This window comes from Prionailurus bengalensis, chromosome B1 (assembly GCF_016509475.1).
Source record: "Prionailurus bengalensis isolate Pbe53 chromosome B1, Fcat_Pben_1.1_paternal_pri, whole genome shotgun sequence".
Lineage (NCBI taxonomy): Eukaryota > Metazoa > Chordata > Mammalia > Carnivora > Felidae > Prionailurus > Prionailurus bengalensis.
This window is the reverse complement of record NC_057344.1, coordinates 77,346,254-77,365,087: the sequence shown is the minus strand read 5'-3', so window position 1 is coordinate 77,365,087 and position 18,834 is coordinate 77,346,254. Positions and strand designations below refer to the sequence as shown.

Sequence of the window (18,834 nt, the reverse complement as noted above, 5' to 3'; positions counted from 1 at the left end):
ATTCATATTCTTTTCATGGTTGTGTTTCTTAACAGAGAACACCATAAGGAAAAGAATTACCATGTGATGAATCCTTATGATAAGATAGGTACCACGCCAGACACTTTACGTGTATTATACCCCGTCTAGTCTTCTATGGGGTGAGCATTCTCATACCAGTTCTATATATGTGGAAATAGAGTCTAAGGAAGATCCAAGTCACACAACTAGTAGGCATCAGGGTTAGGAATTAAATTTCTTTCTTTCTTTCTTTCTTTCTTTCTTTCTTTCTTTCTTTCTTTCTTTCTTTCATCTATCTATCATCTATTTGCTTGTTTGTTTATTCTACTGTATCACATTGCATTGTATCACAAGACTTAACACTATGATATAGGATGGCTATAAAAATTATATTTGTTTTAATAACATCCAGAAAACTTTGAGAATTAATCATGCATATTTATATGAATAGTGTTAAATAATGACATGATATATAGTAGTCCCCCTTATCTGTGGTTTTGCTTTTGATGGATTCAGTTATCTGTCATCGACCATGGTCTAGAAGCAAATGATCATCCTTCTGCCACATCATCAGTTCAATACTAACCTAACATTATGCCACAATGCCTACACATCATCCACCTCACTTCATCTCATCATGTAGGCATTTTATCATCTCACATCATCACAAGAAGAAGGGTAAGTACAATACAGTAAGATATTTTGAAAAAGAGAGAGAAACCACATTCACCTTTTATTATTGTATTTGTTATAATGTTCTATTTTACTATTGGTTATTGTTGTCATTCTCTTACTATGCCTAATTTATAAATTAAACTGTATTTTAGGTAAGTATGTATAGGACAAAACATCGTATGAATAAGGTTTGGTACTATCCATGGTTTCAGGCATCCATTGGGGGTCTTGAAACATATTCCCCATGGATAAGGGTCAGGGGGACTACTGTATCCATTTTTCAAGAATATTGAGTGCCTACCATACTTAGAACATAATAGGCCATGTTTTTTATATAATATGAAAATAAATGTGATAAGTGGAAAACCCTCCAGTTAGAGTTTAATTTGCTAATAATTAACTACTTGGGGTTGTGGGTAAAAAAAGGAAGCCAAGGAAACTTAAAGCAAAAGTTTTAAATAATCTGTAGCAAAAGCTGATCTAGAAAAATTAATATTAAAAACTTATTTGGTAAGGTAGCTCCTCAAAAAGTTAACACAGTATTACCATACAATCTAGCAATTCTACTTTGGGGTATATATACAAAAGAACTGAAAGCAGAGACTTAAACAGACACTTATATACCAATGTTTATAAACGCACTATTCACAATAGCCGAAAGGTGAAAACAACCCAAAATGTCCATGAACATATGAATGGATAAAAAACACACAAACAACAGATATATTATTCATCCTTGTAAGGAAGGAAATTCTGACACATGCTACAGCATAGATGAACCTTGAAGATACTATGCTAAGTAAAGTAAGCCAGCCACAAAAGGATAAATATTATATGATTCCACTTCGATGAGGTACCTAGTGTAGTCAAGTTCTTGGAGATAGAAAGTAGAATGGTGATAGTCAAGGACTAAAGGGCAGGGGGTGGGGATGAGGAGTTACTATTTTAACAAATACAGAGTTTCAGTTTGGGAAGATGGAAAACTTCTGGAGATGGATGGCAGTAATGGCTGCACAACAATGTGAATGTGCTTAATACCACTGAATTAGACTAAAAAATGGATAAAATAATAAATTTTATGCTATATTTTCTCCACAATAAAAAACACTATTTGAAGTCCTCACATGTTTAAAGTGAAAGAAAAACTATACTTTATACATACATTTGACCTATATATCAAATGTCTAAATGGACTATACCCATGTTCAAATATTCTACAAAGTTAATTTAACAAACATTTACTCTCCCATTGTCTAACCACATGCCTAGAATTTGGATTCAGAAAATACCAAAGATATATGACATTCTTCTAGATCTCTACTGTCTAGTCTGGTAGCCACTAGCCATACGGGGTTATTTAAGTTTGGATTAACTAGAAATAAATAAAATTAAACATTCAGTTCTTCAGTTACACTAGCCACATTTCAAATGCACAACAGCCACATGCAACTAGTGGCTACTGTATTGGACAGTGTAGATATAATGTATATTTCCATCAGTCACTGCAGAAAGTTTCACTGGACAGTGCTCTTTTACATTAAACTAGAAATATTATATGGTAAAAATCACTGGCGTGTGTGAGGACTCAAGTCCCAGCGAGGTCATGAACTGAAAGGTTATTCTGCTAAATTCACTCCACTCATGTGGTTTCCATTTTATCATAAGCAAACTGAAAGCATGAGGAAGATATTACCCAGTGCTGTCTTGTCTAAAGATACCTGGGAGATCCAGTCAGATAACTTACCTCTCTCAATACAGGATCAGCTATTGAATTCAGATTGACAGCTCCTTCATAGGTCAGGTAATAGAACACGTTGAGGGATCGAACAGCCTCTGGTCCTTGCTGTTTATAGCCAAAAATGAGATCAATCCATTGGTGAAGCTGGCAGGAAACAAATTCACTCTCCAGGGCCTGAAAAAAAAGGGCACAGATCATATTATTGTGCTGAATTTGGCTTTTAAAATATATAGAGAGATTTAGAACAAGCAGTAAAGTTTTATACTAAATTTACTGGGAATAGACTTATTCTGATGTCCTATTTTCCACCAGAATCTGTTCTCCTTTGTTTATAATTAGAAACTTTCTGGCACTTGTTACGCTGAATTATATTAGATTGCTTACATTTCAGTATTATTGTACAATACTGTAAGCATTGTGAGGGCCAGGTCTGGGTCTGTCTTCATAATATTTGTAACTCAGGACCTGAGAGTTACCCAATTCATGCTTCAAAGAGAGAAAACATGAAAAATTTACTATTCACCTGAAATGTTCATGATTTTTCTAGATAGAAACCTTTTGTTGTCTATTGAAACAATTATATAACCAAATTATTTAGTGCTTCCAACTGAGTTTTTATGCCAACAAATTTGATCTTTGGAGGAATACTTATGATTACTGAATTATAATTACTGTTATTATTCTAGGTATTAGTATCAAACCTGACCAAAAATTTGATGCTATTAACATAATAGTGCCCAATAAATAATGAATGGATGTAATCAAATGTTCAGAGGAAATTCTGGGCACCAGATCCACATCCAACTCAACACTGCATTCCCAGTTACCAGCACTGTACCTAAAGCACAGTGAGTACCAACAAATGTTTGCTGGCTTTAATACAGTTATAAATATAAAAGAGGTTAAAAAACTGGAAACATTTTTATAAAAGTGTCCAGATTCATATTATTTAATGTTCTTCAAAATTATTTCACCATAAAAGTTTAGCATATGGACTCAATTATCAATAATTAATGCTATTCAAATCACAGAGCTCTAAGATAAATGCTGAAGCTTGATTTGAAGTATACCAAATTATATCAGATGATGTATCTCATAGAAATTCTTTTTAGTGTAATAAGTATATGGCTGTGATATATTTTTGGTGTGGCTTATTATGTTATCAATATTATAAAAAGAAATCTGTTGGTTTTAAAACAAAATTGAGTAATCTCTATAGTAAGCAACCAATAAGATATAAACCATCTTGTGACAAAAGACATTCCTATTAGTTCACAGGTATACACTTGTGTTAAGTATTGCTTTATTAAAATAAGTGCCTGTGGGGGCACCTGGCTGGCTCAGTCAGTGGAACATGTGACTCTTGACCTTAGGACTGTGAGCTTGAGCCCCATGTTGGGTACAGAAATTATTTAAATATTTTTAAAAATCCCTATCTAAAATAAGTGCCTATGAATAAGAAAAGTATTTACAACTGAATTCAAATAATATACTTCCTTTAACTGATAATACTTAAAATGACTTCACAATATATCACATACTATGTAAAATGCAAAAAATAATTCTGTAAATAAAACTCTAGGCAGTTCTCATATTGTAACGTATACCTGAATATGAAATAAAAATATTTAGCTAGCTTCAACTGTGAAAGTTACTGTTTTAGACATCTCTTATAAAACTCATTATATTTATAAATTTAGTAAATAGCTAAGAGAGCACAAAAGTGCTGCAAATGTTATTTGAAATTGGAGAAGAAGAGATTGTAATAAGTACATAGATTTAAAATTAATCTGAAAATTCAGGAATTATTAATGGAAGATGCACAAAAATGATACGTTTGTTTCATTAACTTGGGCCTTGAGTAGGGATGGGGGATTGGGGGCCATGTTTAAAGTGACACATAAAAACAGCAATTGTCTTAATTTGTGTGCAGTGCACTCCACACAAAAGCCCTAAATATGTTCAAATTAGAGCAAGCTGCTTGATTGTCACTGCAGTCTCATGTCACATTAATGCATGACAAACATTAAACCATACACTTAAATGGCAATTTATATCATTTAAATGTTTACTGCCAGACTAGCTCATCACTCATTTAAATGTGACTTTCTGACAGCTAATTTCAGTTAATTTTCTCCAATTCACTTAATTAGAACTTTCAATCAGGGAAGGACCTACACATATCTTTGGGCTTATATCCTTTTTAGTTGTTCAAAATCTGAGTTAATAAACTGCTGAAAAGCCCTCCAATAATAGATTAGCATGTAATATCTCTGAGTCTACAAAAAAAGTGTGACTATATGAAGCAATCTCACAGTAGGTACTCTTAGAAAGAACCTACACTTATTTATGTAAATAATACTCTCGCCAGTAGTTTAAATAAAAAACATTTAGTTCATATACACGCACTATTGAAACAATAAAAAAACCCTGCATCCAAGCTAATTAAAAATTAATGATTTCAAAATTGTTTAATAAGATAAAACAGTCAGGAGTCTCCTGAGTGTCCGTGGTGTTGTGATTTGAGACTATAAAATTCCAGAAGGCTCAGCAAATGATAAAGTGCAAGAGAATTTTCTCAATATTAAAGCTCTAAAAACCAGTGCAATTTTATTTTATGTGTCATCAAACAAAGAATTGCGAGTGTTCCTAATGTTGATTACTTCTTTATGCACATTCAAAAATGGTGAAGTTGGTGACGTTTAGATGCTTAAACCTTTATATCTTGATGCTACATCAGAACGTTAAGCAAAAATGCTGAAATGAAAGACACCATATGCCCCTGTTATACCTCAAACACAGGTGCAGAGATGAGCACTGTGCCCTGGCTCACCCCTGCCTTTACACCGTCATACTGGTCAATCCTTTAAGAGGTCGACTGGTAATTCACAGAATTATTGGCGAAATCTTTCCCAGAAATTGAGAAACAAATTATTTTCATGGGTAGATTTTATTTACATTTCTTAAAACTAAACTAAAAATCTCATTAGTGGTTTTCAAACATTTCTTGCAATTTACCAAATCTTTAAAAAGGGATACAAAAGAACTGCTATGGTTATAAGAGTTCCTAAAAAGTTTAAAATCATTTCAGAAAAAGTCAGTTCAGGACTTTAACATCCTTTCAGTAGTAGTGGATGACAACTGCTTAACCAAAGGTATATAATAATAAAAACTTAGTAAAGATTTGAGGTAAGAGGTAAAGACAAGCAGAATAAAATTATTGAAGGACAGAAATACAACTAATTCAAAATGGAATATCCTGAGAATACATCTTATATCTTGTTTTTGAAATTCAAAAACATAAATTATAAAACATATTAAAATTCTTTAAATCCCTTTATATGTTAAGATTTGAAAAAAACACTCTATATAAAATACATACATCCACATTTGTAGTCACAAAAAAATAGAAATATGACAATGCAATGCTGAGCATTTGTGATTTTTCAAAGCCTTTAGGTCAGACAGTCCTCATTAAGACTGGAGTTAAATACGGTTTGCAGCTAGGGGATAGTAACATTCTTCCCATGCTGCTCTCAAACCTAACCAATCAATTGTTAGTACTCCCTTAGCAGGCTGGATACATCATTTACATCCAATGTGTGCTCTGAGTAAAATTTGTAAAAAGAAAATCCACTAAAATGTCCAACACAATACAATAATATTCAACTCATCTGAGTTATTATAAAATAAATCAGTGACTAATGTCCAATTGTTAAGGATCAAATAAGTCTATGAAAAGACTATCATATGAAGCCTCACACAAATTGTCAATCCAATCCGGGGGGACTCATATTAGTCTTGACAAACTGTCTTGGGGCTGATATCTGCTTTCTTAATGAGATCTATTAAGCAGAGACTAAAACACTTGAGATATGCTAAAAAGTACAGTATACAGATGTCAAATACAAACACTTATTAGTAACTTTCATTTGTTTGGTCCACATGCAGAACATCAACAAATTCAAGCTTTAATATTATAAAGATAATAGTAAATTATTCATAAACAACTCATTTGTGTAATCTTGTGTCAGAAATAATTATAACATATATGAATATGTGTCTTACAATCAATCTCATTGAAAGAATGTAATCTGTGTTTTCCTGCCACTAACCCATTAAGGAAATGAATTATTTATGGATAAAAAATATTTTTTACAATTATTCTTGTTTCCTATAGTACAGTTAAATAATATGATAATTTATATAGAAATGGCTTGCTTTTTACTATTTGGGAATAAAAATTCTAAAATAAAAGGCATTAATAATGTGTTTGTTAATCTCTGTATGCTTTAGAGACACTCTAGCAATTTCCTTTTATTTTCAAACAAAATAATGTAAAAATGTAAAAATCAAGAAAAGCAATTTTATTTATTTAAAAAATTTTTTATTTTAATTATTTAAACAAATTTTTTAAGGTTTATTTATTTTTGAGAGACAGAGCACCAGCAGGGGAGAGGCAGAGAGGGAGGGAGACACAGAATCCGAAGGAGCTCCAGGCTCTGAGCTGTCAGTAGAGAGCCCAACACGGGGCTCAAACTCAAGAACCATAAAATTATGACCGGAGCTGAAGTTGGATGCTTAACTGACTGAGCCACCCAGCAGCCCCTAAAAAATTCTATTTTAGAGAGAAAGAGCACACCAGCAGGGAAAAGGAGCAGAGGAAGAGTGAGAGAATCCAAAGCAGGATCCATGCTCACCACTGAGCCAGATGGCGGGGTTCTATCCCACGAACCCTGGGATCATGACCTGAGTTGAAATCAGGAGTCGAACACTTAACTGACTGAGCCACCCAGCCACCCCGAAAACCAATTTTAATTAACAAAAGAAAGGTAATTGTTTAATTCAAGACCTGAAAACCTATTTGTGTGTTATTCCCAAATTAATGCTAATATTTATTTATACTTTTGTTAAATGGTCTCATACTACACCATTTTTAAAAACCACTAAATAAAAGCTACTGATATCTGTAGGACATGATTTTTATGAAAAAACAAAACAAAACCCAAAGGATCAAATAGTATTTACAAACCTTTAAGTACAGAAATAATTGCATAACCAGAAGAAAGTAGGTCTGTGTAACACAGATACACTTTTCTCAAGACCTATATCACCACTTCCATTCGTAGGTTTCTAGAAGACCTGATTCAATTCTGAGATTCAAAATGCATTAGCTATAAGTATCAAAGAAGAAAATAAAAATGACTGACTCACCCTTTTGCCTTGGTATACATTTAATTATAAGATGTATTTAATCATATTTTAAAGATTTTAAACAATTTTTATGTACCCTCTATACCCAACTTGGGGCTCAAACTCACAACCCTGAGGTCAAGAGTTGCATCTTCTTTTGACTGAGCCAGCCAGGCACCCCAATTACATTTTAAATGGAAGAATAAAAATTAGTTTTGTAAATTTTTAATTGTACTTTTATAAATTAAGATTATTAATTCATTTGAGCATTACATGTTTCAAAGGAGTTAATTTTGGGATTGGCCAGAACATTAAGAACTTGGAATTTTAAGTATTTTTCACTTCAAATACATGTAATACAGCCTTCTTCCTACACACACACACACACACACACACGCATATATACACACAGATTTAAAATGAACTGGTCTGTTATGTTTGCATGTGCTGGATTTCAAACACTAGTGGTAATGTTTCCTTAACATTGATATATGACCTTTGTAATTTACATTGAAGAAAGCTGTTTTTTTTCAGCCTAATTAGAACTGTTTCAAATTTTCCTGCTAAATATATGATATAAAGTCCTTTCAACTTTTTTATTCTAGAGTTTCTTTCCATGTCAACTTTGTTCCAATCAAAATATGCTTTGAATTAAATGATTTTGATTGAATATGTGGATCACATTTCACTTCTAAGATTTAAAGTCCAAAAAGGAAAAGTTTAGCCTGTTCAAACAAAGCAAGAGCAGCCACTTTGCGGAAAGCTATTCACATTTAAGAAGACTGACAAATTGTTTGTGTGCACCATTAGGTCTAGTTTCTGCAATAGTTGCCAGATTTCCTGTCCCCCTAATAAGATACATTAACTCCTTAAATGCTGGCTCTGAATTTGTGATAAATCCAAGTAAATGTAGCAAATTTTTAATTCACCTGTAAGTTCCTTCTTTTAAATAAATTTAAAGAACAGTAAAGAAAACTTGTATTATGTTATATCAAAATCTTCAAGAAACAAAGGTCACAGAAAAAAATCATTTTTTCTAATTGGACAGATACAAATTCAGAATATAAACTTACTTGCTAAATGGGATTTCCAAAAGTGAAAAATCCACATTAATCCTCATTTTGTTCTTAAAAATGTATTAAACTATAAAGAATTACTTGTTCAAATGAAACACAACAGTGAAAATGTTAGAAGATGTGGTGAACTATAATCTGACATGAGCTTAACACTGTTCTATATTAAGTACAAATATCATAGTGCTTCAGAATTCAGATATTTACCTTACTATAAATATGTAACAAAAACACGAAACAAATTATATATTATTTACAAAGAAAAGTTTAACTTTGAAGGGTTAAAAATATGTGTGAAGCTGTAACACTAAAAACAATAAGTCATGAATGTCAAAGAAGAAAAAAGGAGAATCAAGGATTTAGGGAAAGAAACTGTGGGATGCTAAGAATAAAAATTATACCTGACAGTTAAGAAAAATGTAATTTAGTCACAACACATTGAAGTTCAGGCTGAAAAGCAGATAGAGAAATCACTAAAAGGAGTTCTGTACTTCTAAACTGCCCTTGAACTGTTGGGCAGAAGAAAGATTCTGGAGCTGGCAGTGCACTGTTCATTTCTACATTTATATCATTACTAAAGAAAAGTGTGAGTTAGTATCATATCTTGATATAACCATCAAGAACTCGTGCATCTTTTGGCAGGAGAATCATTCTGTCTACGATTGTTATTGTGTAGTTTTAAATGGACTAGTCAACCAGCTGTTATATATTTTACACACTGAAGGCCATGTTTCCTTTGAAATTCATAGTTTTAATCTCAGCTGAAGTCTGTATTGCTGTGTGCCAAGATCAAAAGGATTAGGCAAACTTGTACAATTACCCTCCTTTTCAGAGAGATGATTTTTTTCTAATGTTTAAAATAGTCCTATATGCTGACATTTTATCCAACTATTTTCTTTAGAGCTACAGAACATTAAAACATTTAATTAACATTTCAACCTTAGGTCACTCTTAATCTAAAACCCAGGAATTCATAATATACAGATATTTTAAACTAGTTACAGTATAACACACATAGATGGAGCTCTAAAAAAATTCTATTTTACTAAGATCGAATGGGGAATAACTATAATTAAATGATAGATATACCCATCTATTTTATTATGTGTTTGCATTTTGCATGACTTCATGCAGAAAACAGTTCACAGAGCTTAAAGTAATGTGTATGCATCAAGATAAAATAAATTTAACATAAGAGAAGGTAATGCAAAAATAAGAAGTACATAACAATGATGCCATGAAATTCTATAGACTTAGAGGTGTGCCACGTATTTGTTCCTAAGCTTTCTAGCAGGCAACATAAAGAAAGAAACACGAACACTTACAAGAGTCAAAAATGACCATAATGTAAAAACAAACCAGATGGCCTAGAAAAACACATTATTTCTATTCCTGAGATAAGAAATTCCTCCCTTGGCAATATGATGGAATGCAGGTATGTGACTCTCAGAGGGACTGACTTAATCCTGGGATAGATTTAAAGTATAGACAAATGGAGAGACTACATATTCTTCAGGCAATCCTGCATAAACATTATTTCTCTTAGGTGAGGCTTTGAATGGTAAATTCTAGATTACACTCCATGACAAGTACCTGGAATGCAGCCATTTTATTTTGTCAGCTAAATGTGGAGCCACATGTTTCAACAACAGCTAACTGAGTCACAGGACTAATAATATCTCAAAAATGTGAAGAGTATGAGGAGAAAGACACAAACAAGCCTCTATGGAAGGCAGGCCCACCTTCACCTGAAAGGGGTAGTAGCCTATGCTACGCTAAGACACATTCAAGATTCTCCTCAGAAAGTAATTTTGGGTTCACTTTCCCACATAGATAAATAGGCAACAAAAGTTTCCAAATGCCACCATGATCTCCTAATACTACAGCTGTTAAAATGTTTAAGAGTGCTATAGTTAAATGCTCAACCTTTGTAAAAGATTTAGGAAAGTATCATTGGAAAATTAATATTGAACACTGTAAATTATTGTTATGCTCTTTGAGGTAAACTAGTTAAAAATACACTTAAGTAATTACAGTATTAATCTAAAATTCTCAATTATCCATCTATGTATAGAAAAAAAAAGATTTCTTCTTCAACAACATTGAAAATATATTACTTTGCTGTGTGAATTTCTGGAGTTTTTATTTTATAGTCACTTACAAAAGGAAAAAAACAAAACCAAAAAAAAAATTAATCCCTTCCCATTTGCTTATCCACATAGATCTGATAAATACTAGCAGTCTCTTGCCTTTGAAGATGGCCAGACCAGAATCCCTACTTATTGCCAGATGTAGTTTAATCCCATGGGGACTCCAGACAAAAACAAGGAGCTGTCTTCATGGCACCAATGATTCCCTGGACTGAATGCTATAAACTTATATTGGCAAATCAAAATCCTTGGCAAAATAGAACACTTATTATATCACCACTTCCAAGACTATCCAATAAAGAAAAAACCTGAACTGAGGAATATGATGCAAAGTTGAATATTTTTTTACAGCATTGACAAGTTCAGCCAGAAAATTACATCTGCAGTTATTCTGTGTATGTAACTATATACACATACATTATGTAGGAATAAAAGTCTTTTTTTTTCTCAGTGATCTCTATACCCAATGGGGGCTTGAACTCATGACCCTAAGATCAAGAGTTGCATGCTCTACCAACTGAGCCAACCAGGCACCCCTAAAAGTCTTTTTTTTCATTCTACAACTTTTAATACCAGCATTTCAGTCATCCATTCAATCAACAAACATTTATTGAGTGCTTACTATAAGTTTTGTTCTATGCTAGCCTCTGGGGGTAATGAGATGAGATGTCCCTTTGGAGGAAGAATAGGGAGGCAGGCAAAAGGTGATCTCTAAGATGACTACAACAGCCTATGTGAGAAGTACTGAGAGCCTCAAGAAAGCAGCAGTGGGAGTGAAGAAGAAGGGACAGATTTCAGAAAGATTGAAGTTATTATTTACACCAACTGATAACTACTGTGAAAGGTGAAGGAAAGGGAGTTCAGGATGATACCCAGGTTTCAATTTTGGGCCTTAATTATACTGGAGAAGGAAGAGTTTATATGGTAAGAGATTAACTCAGTTTTGAATTTAGTATTAATATTTTGTACTTTTTAAAATAGATTTGAACTTAACCCTAAGCTTTATGTTTTGAATCTAAGGCTGCTAATTATAACAGAAACATATATACTACTTAAGTATTAAAATATCTTCATGTTCAATGCTGGAATGCCACCCCACCAAAAAAAAAAACACAACTGGGAGAAACAAAATGATCACCAAGACATTATACCCATGCTGTCCAACAGAAATATAATGCAAGCCACATGTGTAATTTAAAATTTTCTAGAAGCTACACTAAAAAAAATTAAACAGGTGAAATTAATTTTAGGATAGCATATTTAATTGAGAATATTAAAAAATCATTTAAAAATATAATCAGTATAAAACATTTTGTATTAAATCTTAGAAATCTGGCATAAATTTTATACTTCCAACATATAGCACTTCTCAATTCAGACTAGTCAGATTTCAAGTGATCAATAGCCACATATGAATAATGGTTACAACACTGGACAGTAAAGCTTTATTCAGTTCCAAATACTGAATCTGCATTCAGATTTTTTTATTGAATTATAGTTGACACACTATGTTACATTAATTTCAGGTGTACAACACAGTGATTTGACAACACTATATGTTATACTAGGCTCACCACAAGGGCAGCTACCACCTGTCACCATACTATGCTATTACAATACCATTGACTGTATTCCCTATGCTGTACCTTTCATCTCAGTGGTATTCACATTTTTACAGCATTTCGATGTAAGATAGAATTCAGGGATTAACATTTAACCTTCTTAAAAATACAGATTCTCTTACTGAAAATAAAGGTAAACCTTACAAGGCACAGGTACCTGCACACCACAGAATGACCTTTGACGCAGTTTTAAAGAGGTCATTACAATTCATAGTGCTAGAATGGCACTTCCCAGAGAAGAATGGCTAAATCTTAGGACATGACAGCAGAAATAAAACATCTTCAAGTATGAAACAGACATAATGTTCTTCATTGTATATTCTTTAGCCACTTACAAATCTCTGAAGAATTGTGGCAGCATTCAAAAGAAGGCATCATGACTACCCTCTCTTACACTAAAGGCAAAGGCCTAATTCTAGCAACTATGATGCCATTTGCAAACTTCATCCTCAAAAGTCCTTGGTTAGAATTCTTACATATTGTCTACACAACTGTATCAGCTACAGTCCATACAGCCATGGAGTACAATTTAGTATAGAGAACACAACATTTGCTGAAAGCCAGTTATATGAAATCTGTAGGCAATATGGATATATTCAGAAGCCTCAAAAAAGTACCTCATTTTAGTAGCAGACAGAACTAGCTTCTGTTTGCCCACTCCTAGAAATTCCTTAATATATGTAATAATAGTCTATGATTCTCTAAATAACAATTAATCATAGGTCTGATTCCTTCTGAGTTATCGGTGAAATAATGTCTAGTTAATAGGGTCAGTCTTGTTTAATTATTTTTATGCAGCCATAATTAAACAGGCAATATGAGATAAATCTAAACTTCTTGAAAGATTTAAGTAAATTTCTTATTTATGCTTCCTTACCTCCCCTTTTACTTCTTAAGTAATCTCTTCTCTTTCTATTATAGGTAACACCACAAAAAATGTTTTTGCTAACATTACCATGCTCGACTGTCTGAATCCAAAGGATGCTTATCCCCCTTCAGCTCTCTGGGTTATGGCGTTTATGTTTCTCTCTCTTCTGTAAGCTTCTTTGACACCTTACCTCCAGATTCTCTTTCTACATTGCTGACTTTCCTTCTCACTTTTTAAAAATTTCTATTTATTAAAATTTTTTTATTTTTGAGACAGACAGAGACAGAGCATGAGTAGGGAGGGGCAGAGAGAGATGGAGACACAGAATCCAAAGCAGGCTCCAGGCTCTGAGCTGTCAGCACAGAGCCTGATGCGGGGCTCGAACTCACAGACTATGAGATCATGACCTGAGCTGAAGTCGGATGCTTAACTAACTGAGCCACCCAGGTGCCCCCCTGCCCTTTTTTTTTTAAGTAAGCTCTATGCCAAACATGGGGCTTGAACTCATGATCCTGAGATTAAGAGTTGCATGCTCTACCAACACAGCCAGCTAGGTGACCCTCCTCGCTTTTTAATGTAGGGTCTTTTTCATCTACCTCCTTAGTGTTAGTTCTTCTCATGATTCAGTCCCAGGCCCTTGTTTTTGATGTAACTCAGGTTAGTTGAGCTAGACCTTCAACTACCTTAATCGACAATTATCACCATTTCCAGACTTTCAAGTCCAAAATGTCAACTGCCCACTGGACTACTTATTTTGGTGTGCTTCTGGTAATTCAAACCTAATGTATCAAAAAAAAAAAAAAGAATGAATAATTTTTTCTCCTAAACTTGCTTCCTTTCTTGCTTTTTTGATTACGGATATAGTCCTTCACCCAGCCAATTCAGAAATGTGGCAGTTATCTTGACTTTTCCTTTTTCTTCTTCCTCTAAAACCTTATCTAATCAGACAGTAAGCCTCCAAAATATCTTTCCAATTCATTCTTTATTCCTCTTCCACTACGACTATTTTTGGTTGTGTGCTTCATCATTTCTTAGTTCAGTTATTCTAACACTATCCAAACTGTTCTCTTTATCTCTAGAACTCCCCTCACCCCCTTCAATCCCTCCTCCATACTAACTGCTATCTAAAACCTGGCTAAGTCACAACTCTCTTTTAAACTTTTTGATGCTTCTCTTTTCCCTGAAGCAGTGGATCTCCAACTTTAACACACTAAAATCACCTGGAGGACTTGTTAAAACACAGATTGCTGGGCTCCCCTTGCCAAATTTTCTGTTTCTGTAGATCTGGACTTGAGCCCAAGATTTGCCTTTTTAACAAGTTCTCAGGCAATACTGATGCTTCTGGCCTGGCAACCACCTTCTGGAGTCCACTATGCCAAAGAAAAAAAGTTCAAACTACTGACAAGCCATTAAAGTTGTTCACACAATCTGGCTCCAGTCTTATCTTTCCATAGGTATTGCTCACATTTCTCTTACACACATATTGCGCTCTACCTTCTGAATAAAGTATAACTCATGTACTATACTGTAACAAGATCTTTGTTAACACTGCTTCTTATATCTGTAATGCCCTTCCCAGCATCTTGCTCCTCCCTGGCAATCTCCAACTCATTCTTAAAGACTAAGATCAAATGTAGTTTCCTACAGTTAAGCCTTCCTCAACCTTTTCTGGAAGTAAAATAAAGTATTTCCTCATTCTGTCTCAGAGTAAAAGAAAAAAAAAATAACTAAGTATGGTGGCAGATGTTAACTAGACTTGTTTTGATCATTTCACAATATATACAAATACTGCACAGCTATGTTGTACATCTAAAACTGTTATATATGTCAATTATACCTCAATTAGTAAGTATGTTTTAAAAATCACATATACACACATAAAGAAATAAAATGTCAAATGTTTTAATGGCAGCTTGTGTGTCTCCTTCATGGTACACACAGGTATTATATTGTTACATAGCACTATATATTATCACAAGTTATATGTTTATATTAGTTTCTTATTTATTGTCCATCTCCCTCACTAAACAATAAAGTTCCACAAGGGCAAGTACTATGCTGTATTTCTCACTATTATATTCCCAAAGACTAATAAGCAGAAGGAGGTCACAAAATATTTGTTGAATGAATACACAAATACATCACTTAATCTATTTCTCTAATTAGTTACTGCCATGTCTGTTTGATCTTCGTAATGACAGCCCCAAAAGGGCAGGTGTCATATTCTTCCAATTTTGTGATCACAGACCTAATTACCCAGTAGGCCCTTAATAAATGTCTGTTGAATGAATGAATGGCATTTAAGAAATTCTCGTGATTTTGCACAATTCAGTGTCTATGCTGTGGGACTATGATCTTCAAGCATTGTATGAGAAGCATGAAATTGACCACAGAAACTTTATCCAGTTGATACAGTGCTAATTTGCCAGAATTTTAGAAAATGTGAAGAATTTCTGTGATTACTAGCCATTGCAGATAAGATGTCTACAGTTTGTTAACTGAACAATCACATTTGGGGTAGGATGATTACATGGAAGGGACGAAAAAGTGAAGGAGATGTTACAGTATCATCTTTCAAGGTTTTATTTTCTCTTGAACAATGTCAGGAAGATGGATGCAAATGATGTCAATCATAAACTTGGCAAAGGCTCTAGAAAGACAATATATTATGCAGGGAAAATGCATCTGAAGGTCAACATGGAAGAAATTCACTAACCAACTAAACAACAACAACATAATAACAACAGCAGCACTTAACATTGAGTGCCTTTGATGCACCCAGTTTTACGCTAAATGTTTTACATGGATTATTTTATTTAATCCTCACAATAATCTTATGAGATAAGCATTACATTTTTAAAAACTGGTTTACAAATGAGGCTAACATGCTAAGTAAATTGCCTAATGTCACACAGCTAGTAAACGTCAGAGTTGCAGCAGGAACCCAGATCTGAGTCCTAAAGCCATGTTATTAACCACTACATATCCTCTTGAAAAATTCTTTAACAGAATGGTATATGCCAAAGCCACATATAAAAATTCTAAAACTATGAAACATTTCATACTATGAATTACTGTCAATGAGTTTCTCATATACCATTTGTTGACATCATTATTAAGAACTGCTGAATCTAATATGCCATGTCAACCTGAAGGCTTTATTTACAGATCCTTTTGTTTTTTCAACTTATTTATTTACAGGTTCTTTTGTTCTTTTTGGTTTTACATATGAAAACTAATACTTTCACTTTGTATTACAGTTTATTTTTCTGTGTTCCTCACTAAAATGTGAGTTCCAGAAAGGCAGACATTTTATCAGCATCCTTGGAACTGAGCACATAGTACACATTCAATAAATATTTACAGAGCTGAGGAAGAAATTTATATTCTAGGCCACTTTTTCATTAATTTAACTGTACATTCATTGGGAGGGTTTTAAAAATCATACTTAAAAAAATCACCCTTTTGAGCAAGGTAAAGAATAAGAACATATTTGTTAATTGTTACGTCCAAAAACTCTTAATACAAAAACAATACGTTAAACTATTTGGGGATAAGAATTAACAACCAGAGCTCATTCTGATTTCTGAACATTCACAGACATTAGCAACTTAAAAAATGTGATTTCATGTATTTTAATATGTATCATATTTTATTTTGACACACAAACTACTTAATTTCTTTAAATCAAACTACCATGTAAAAAGAACCAAGAAAATTTCTCTCATTTCCTAGTTAAATAAACATTTTCATTTAACTACCCAACCCAATATGTGTTTTTGTTACTTTTGGAAAATGTTTTAAATACTTTCATGTAATAACGCTGTCTGGAATAACCTACTCAGGATACTGATGCCATGTTTTTCTTTTCTTTTTTTATCTCTTTTACTCTTAAAAAGCACAGCACAAACATTATTTGCATTTGTGATGTAAATATCTCTTAAATGTGCCAGTTGGCAAACACTTTTAAATTTAACTACTATAATAATAAACAACAATGTCAAACAAATAAATCTGTTTTGAGATTTTTAAAAAGCTTTCCAGATAACTCCTATGATAAGCCTAAGACACACTAGAGTATTGTAAAATCAGAGTTGAAATCACGACCTTTATCAGGTTAACAAAATTGGATCAAGGACATAGATGTATTCGTTCTGAGAGGCCACCATTTTCCTCCTTTGTTGTTCAAAATATAACTCTTTTTTGTGGAATATCTACCTTTTCAGTTAAATTCAACTCAAAGGATGCAGTTACAAGGCCAGAATCTATCAACTATATTATAAGCATTTAAATTTTTCTTAAATATGTAGGTGAAAAGACAAACAGCAAAGCAAGAGTTAATTGAAACATTCCTCTTTAGAGCAACTGCCTTGAGGAGTGGGGGCTGGTGGATGGCGGGAGGAGGGAGCAAGGCCGAGAGATGCAGAGTTAATCAGGGAGCAAATCCAAAGCCAGGCATGGATAGGCCTCACTAATGAGCCTCAAGTACCCTGCAGTGGTTTTCAAACTTAACTGGCTTCAAACGATGCCACCCCATGACAGAATGCAGCTAGCCATAAGAGGAGGGTGATTAGAATAAATGACTGGAGTAATTAACTCTGATGTGAAACCACCTGATTGGAAAAGAGAAGCCAAGAGCTATTTAGCTGATGGTCTTCCAGTAGAAAAAGGAAGCTTTCCCTTTCTCTTGTGTGGGTGTTCAGTTAGAACTCAACTCTTTCAAGTAGGTATTTGGTAGCACTAATGAAAAGCAGCTTTCATTCAAGGGCCTCTCAAGGGCCTTCCCATTCATTTTGAAAGGGGAAGAAAATAAAAGCTTCAAAGTAGAACTAATTTACTTTACTCCCCTACCTCTTGGTGAATTTTTGCATTAGCGAAGTCGGCATTAGTATTTATGCTACCAATCTACCTCCAAATAATGTCATCAAATATCCCAAATTTTTATTTATGAAATAACAAGATAAAAACAAAACTTTAAAATTCCCCCTTCTTTAAAAATATTTTACAACATCCATGTACATACTGAATACACATATTTTTAATTTATCAATCACACTTTTCAAAAAGCTTAAAAATGTTTACATAGATAATTGTTCATCAGGGTCAATGCTTCTTTTATAAGTGCCATAGGAATTATTCTTCCTACGCAAGAGACCCTTGTGGAAAGGGAGGAGGTTTTAAAGTACCAGTGGGGTACATTTGTTTTTGAAGGGAAAACAAAAAAACAAAAAACAAAAAGAATGTTAAGGCAAGGAAAAAGAGTACATACTTGCGCAAAAAATAGCTTTCTTGCAGTACAAATCGAATCCAGCAAAGGAATCCAATACACTTTCTAGTCTGCTTTATTTTACAAAGAGAGGAATTATAAAGACTGGGGGCATTACTACCTGCTGTTTTACAAGTAATCATCAATTCATTGGGCCAATGTTGTTCTGTACCTGCTGAGTTAATGTTCCTCGACACACCCCTTCCCCTAAAACAGGTTCACAAGCTGTCCCGTACCAACTAACGGTGT

At 33.5% G+C, this 18,834-nt stretch overlaps 1 protein-coding gene across 8 annotated transcripts in view; it reads right to left on the bottom strand.

Moving 5' to 3' along the window:
- LRBA (LPS responsive beige-like anchor protein) overlaps window positions 1-18,834 on the bottom strand; it is a 786,930-nt gene that overhangs the window by 78,459 nt on the left and 689,637 nt on the right. For all 8 annotated transcript variants that reach the window (XM_043567604.1, XM_043567611.1, XM_043567619.1 and 5 more), the window contains exon 48: window positions 2,420-2,587. In XM_043567604.1, coding sequence (XP_043423539.1) covers window positions 2,420-2,587 — 168 coding nt within the window. The remainder of the gene's footprint in view (window positions 1-2,419; window positions 2,588-18,834) is intronic.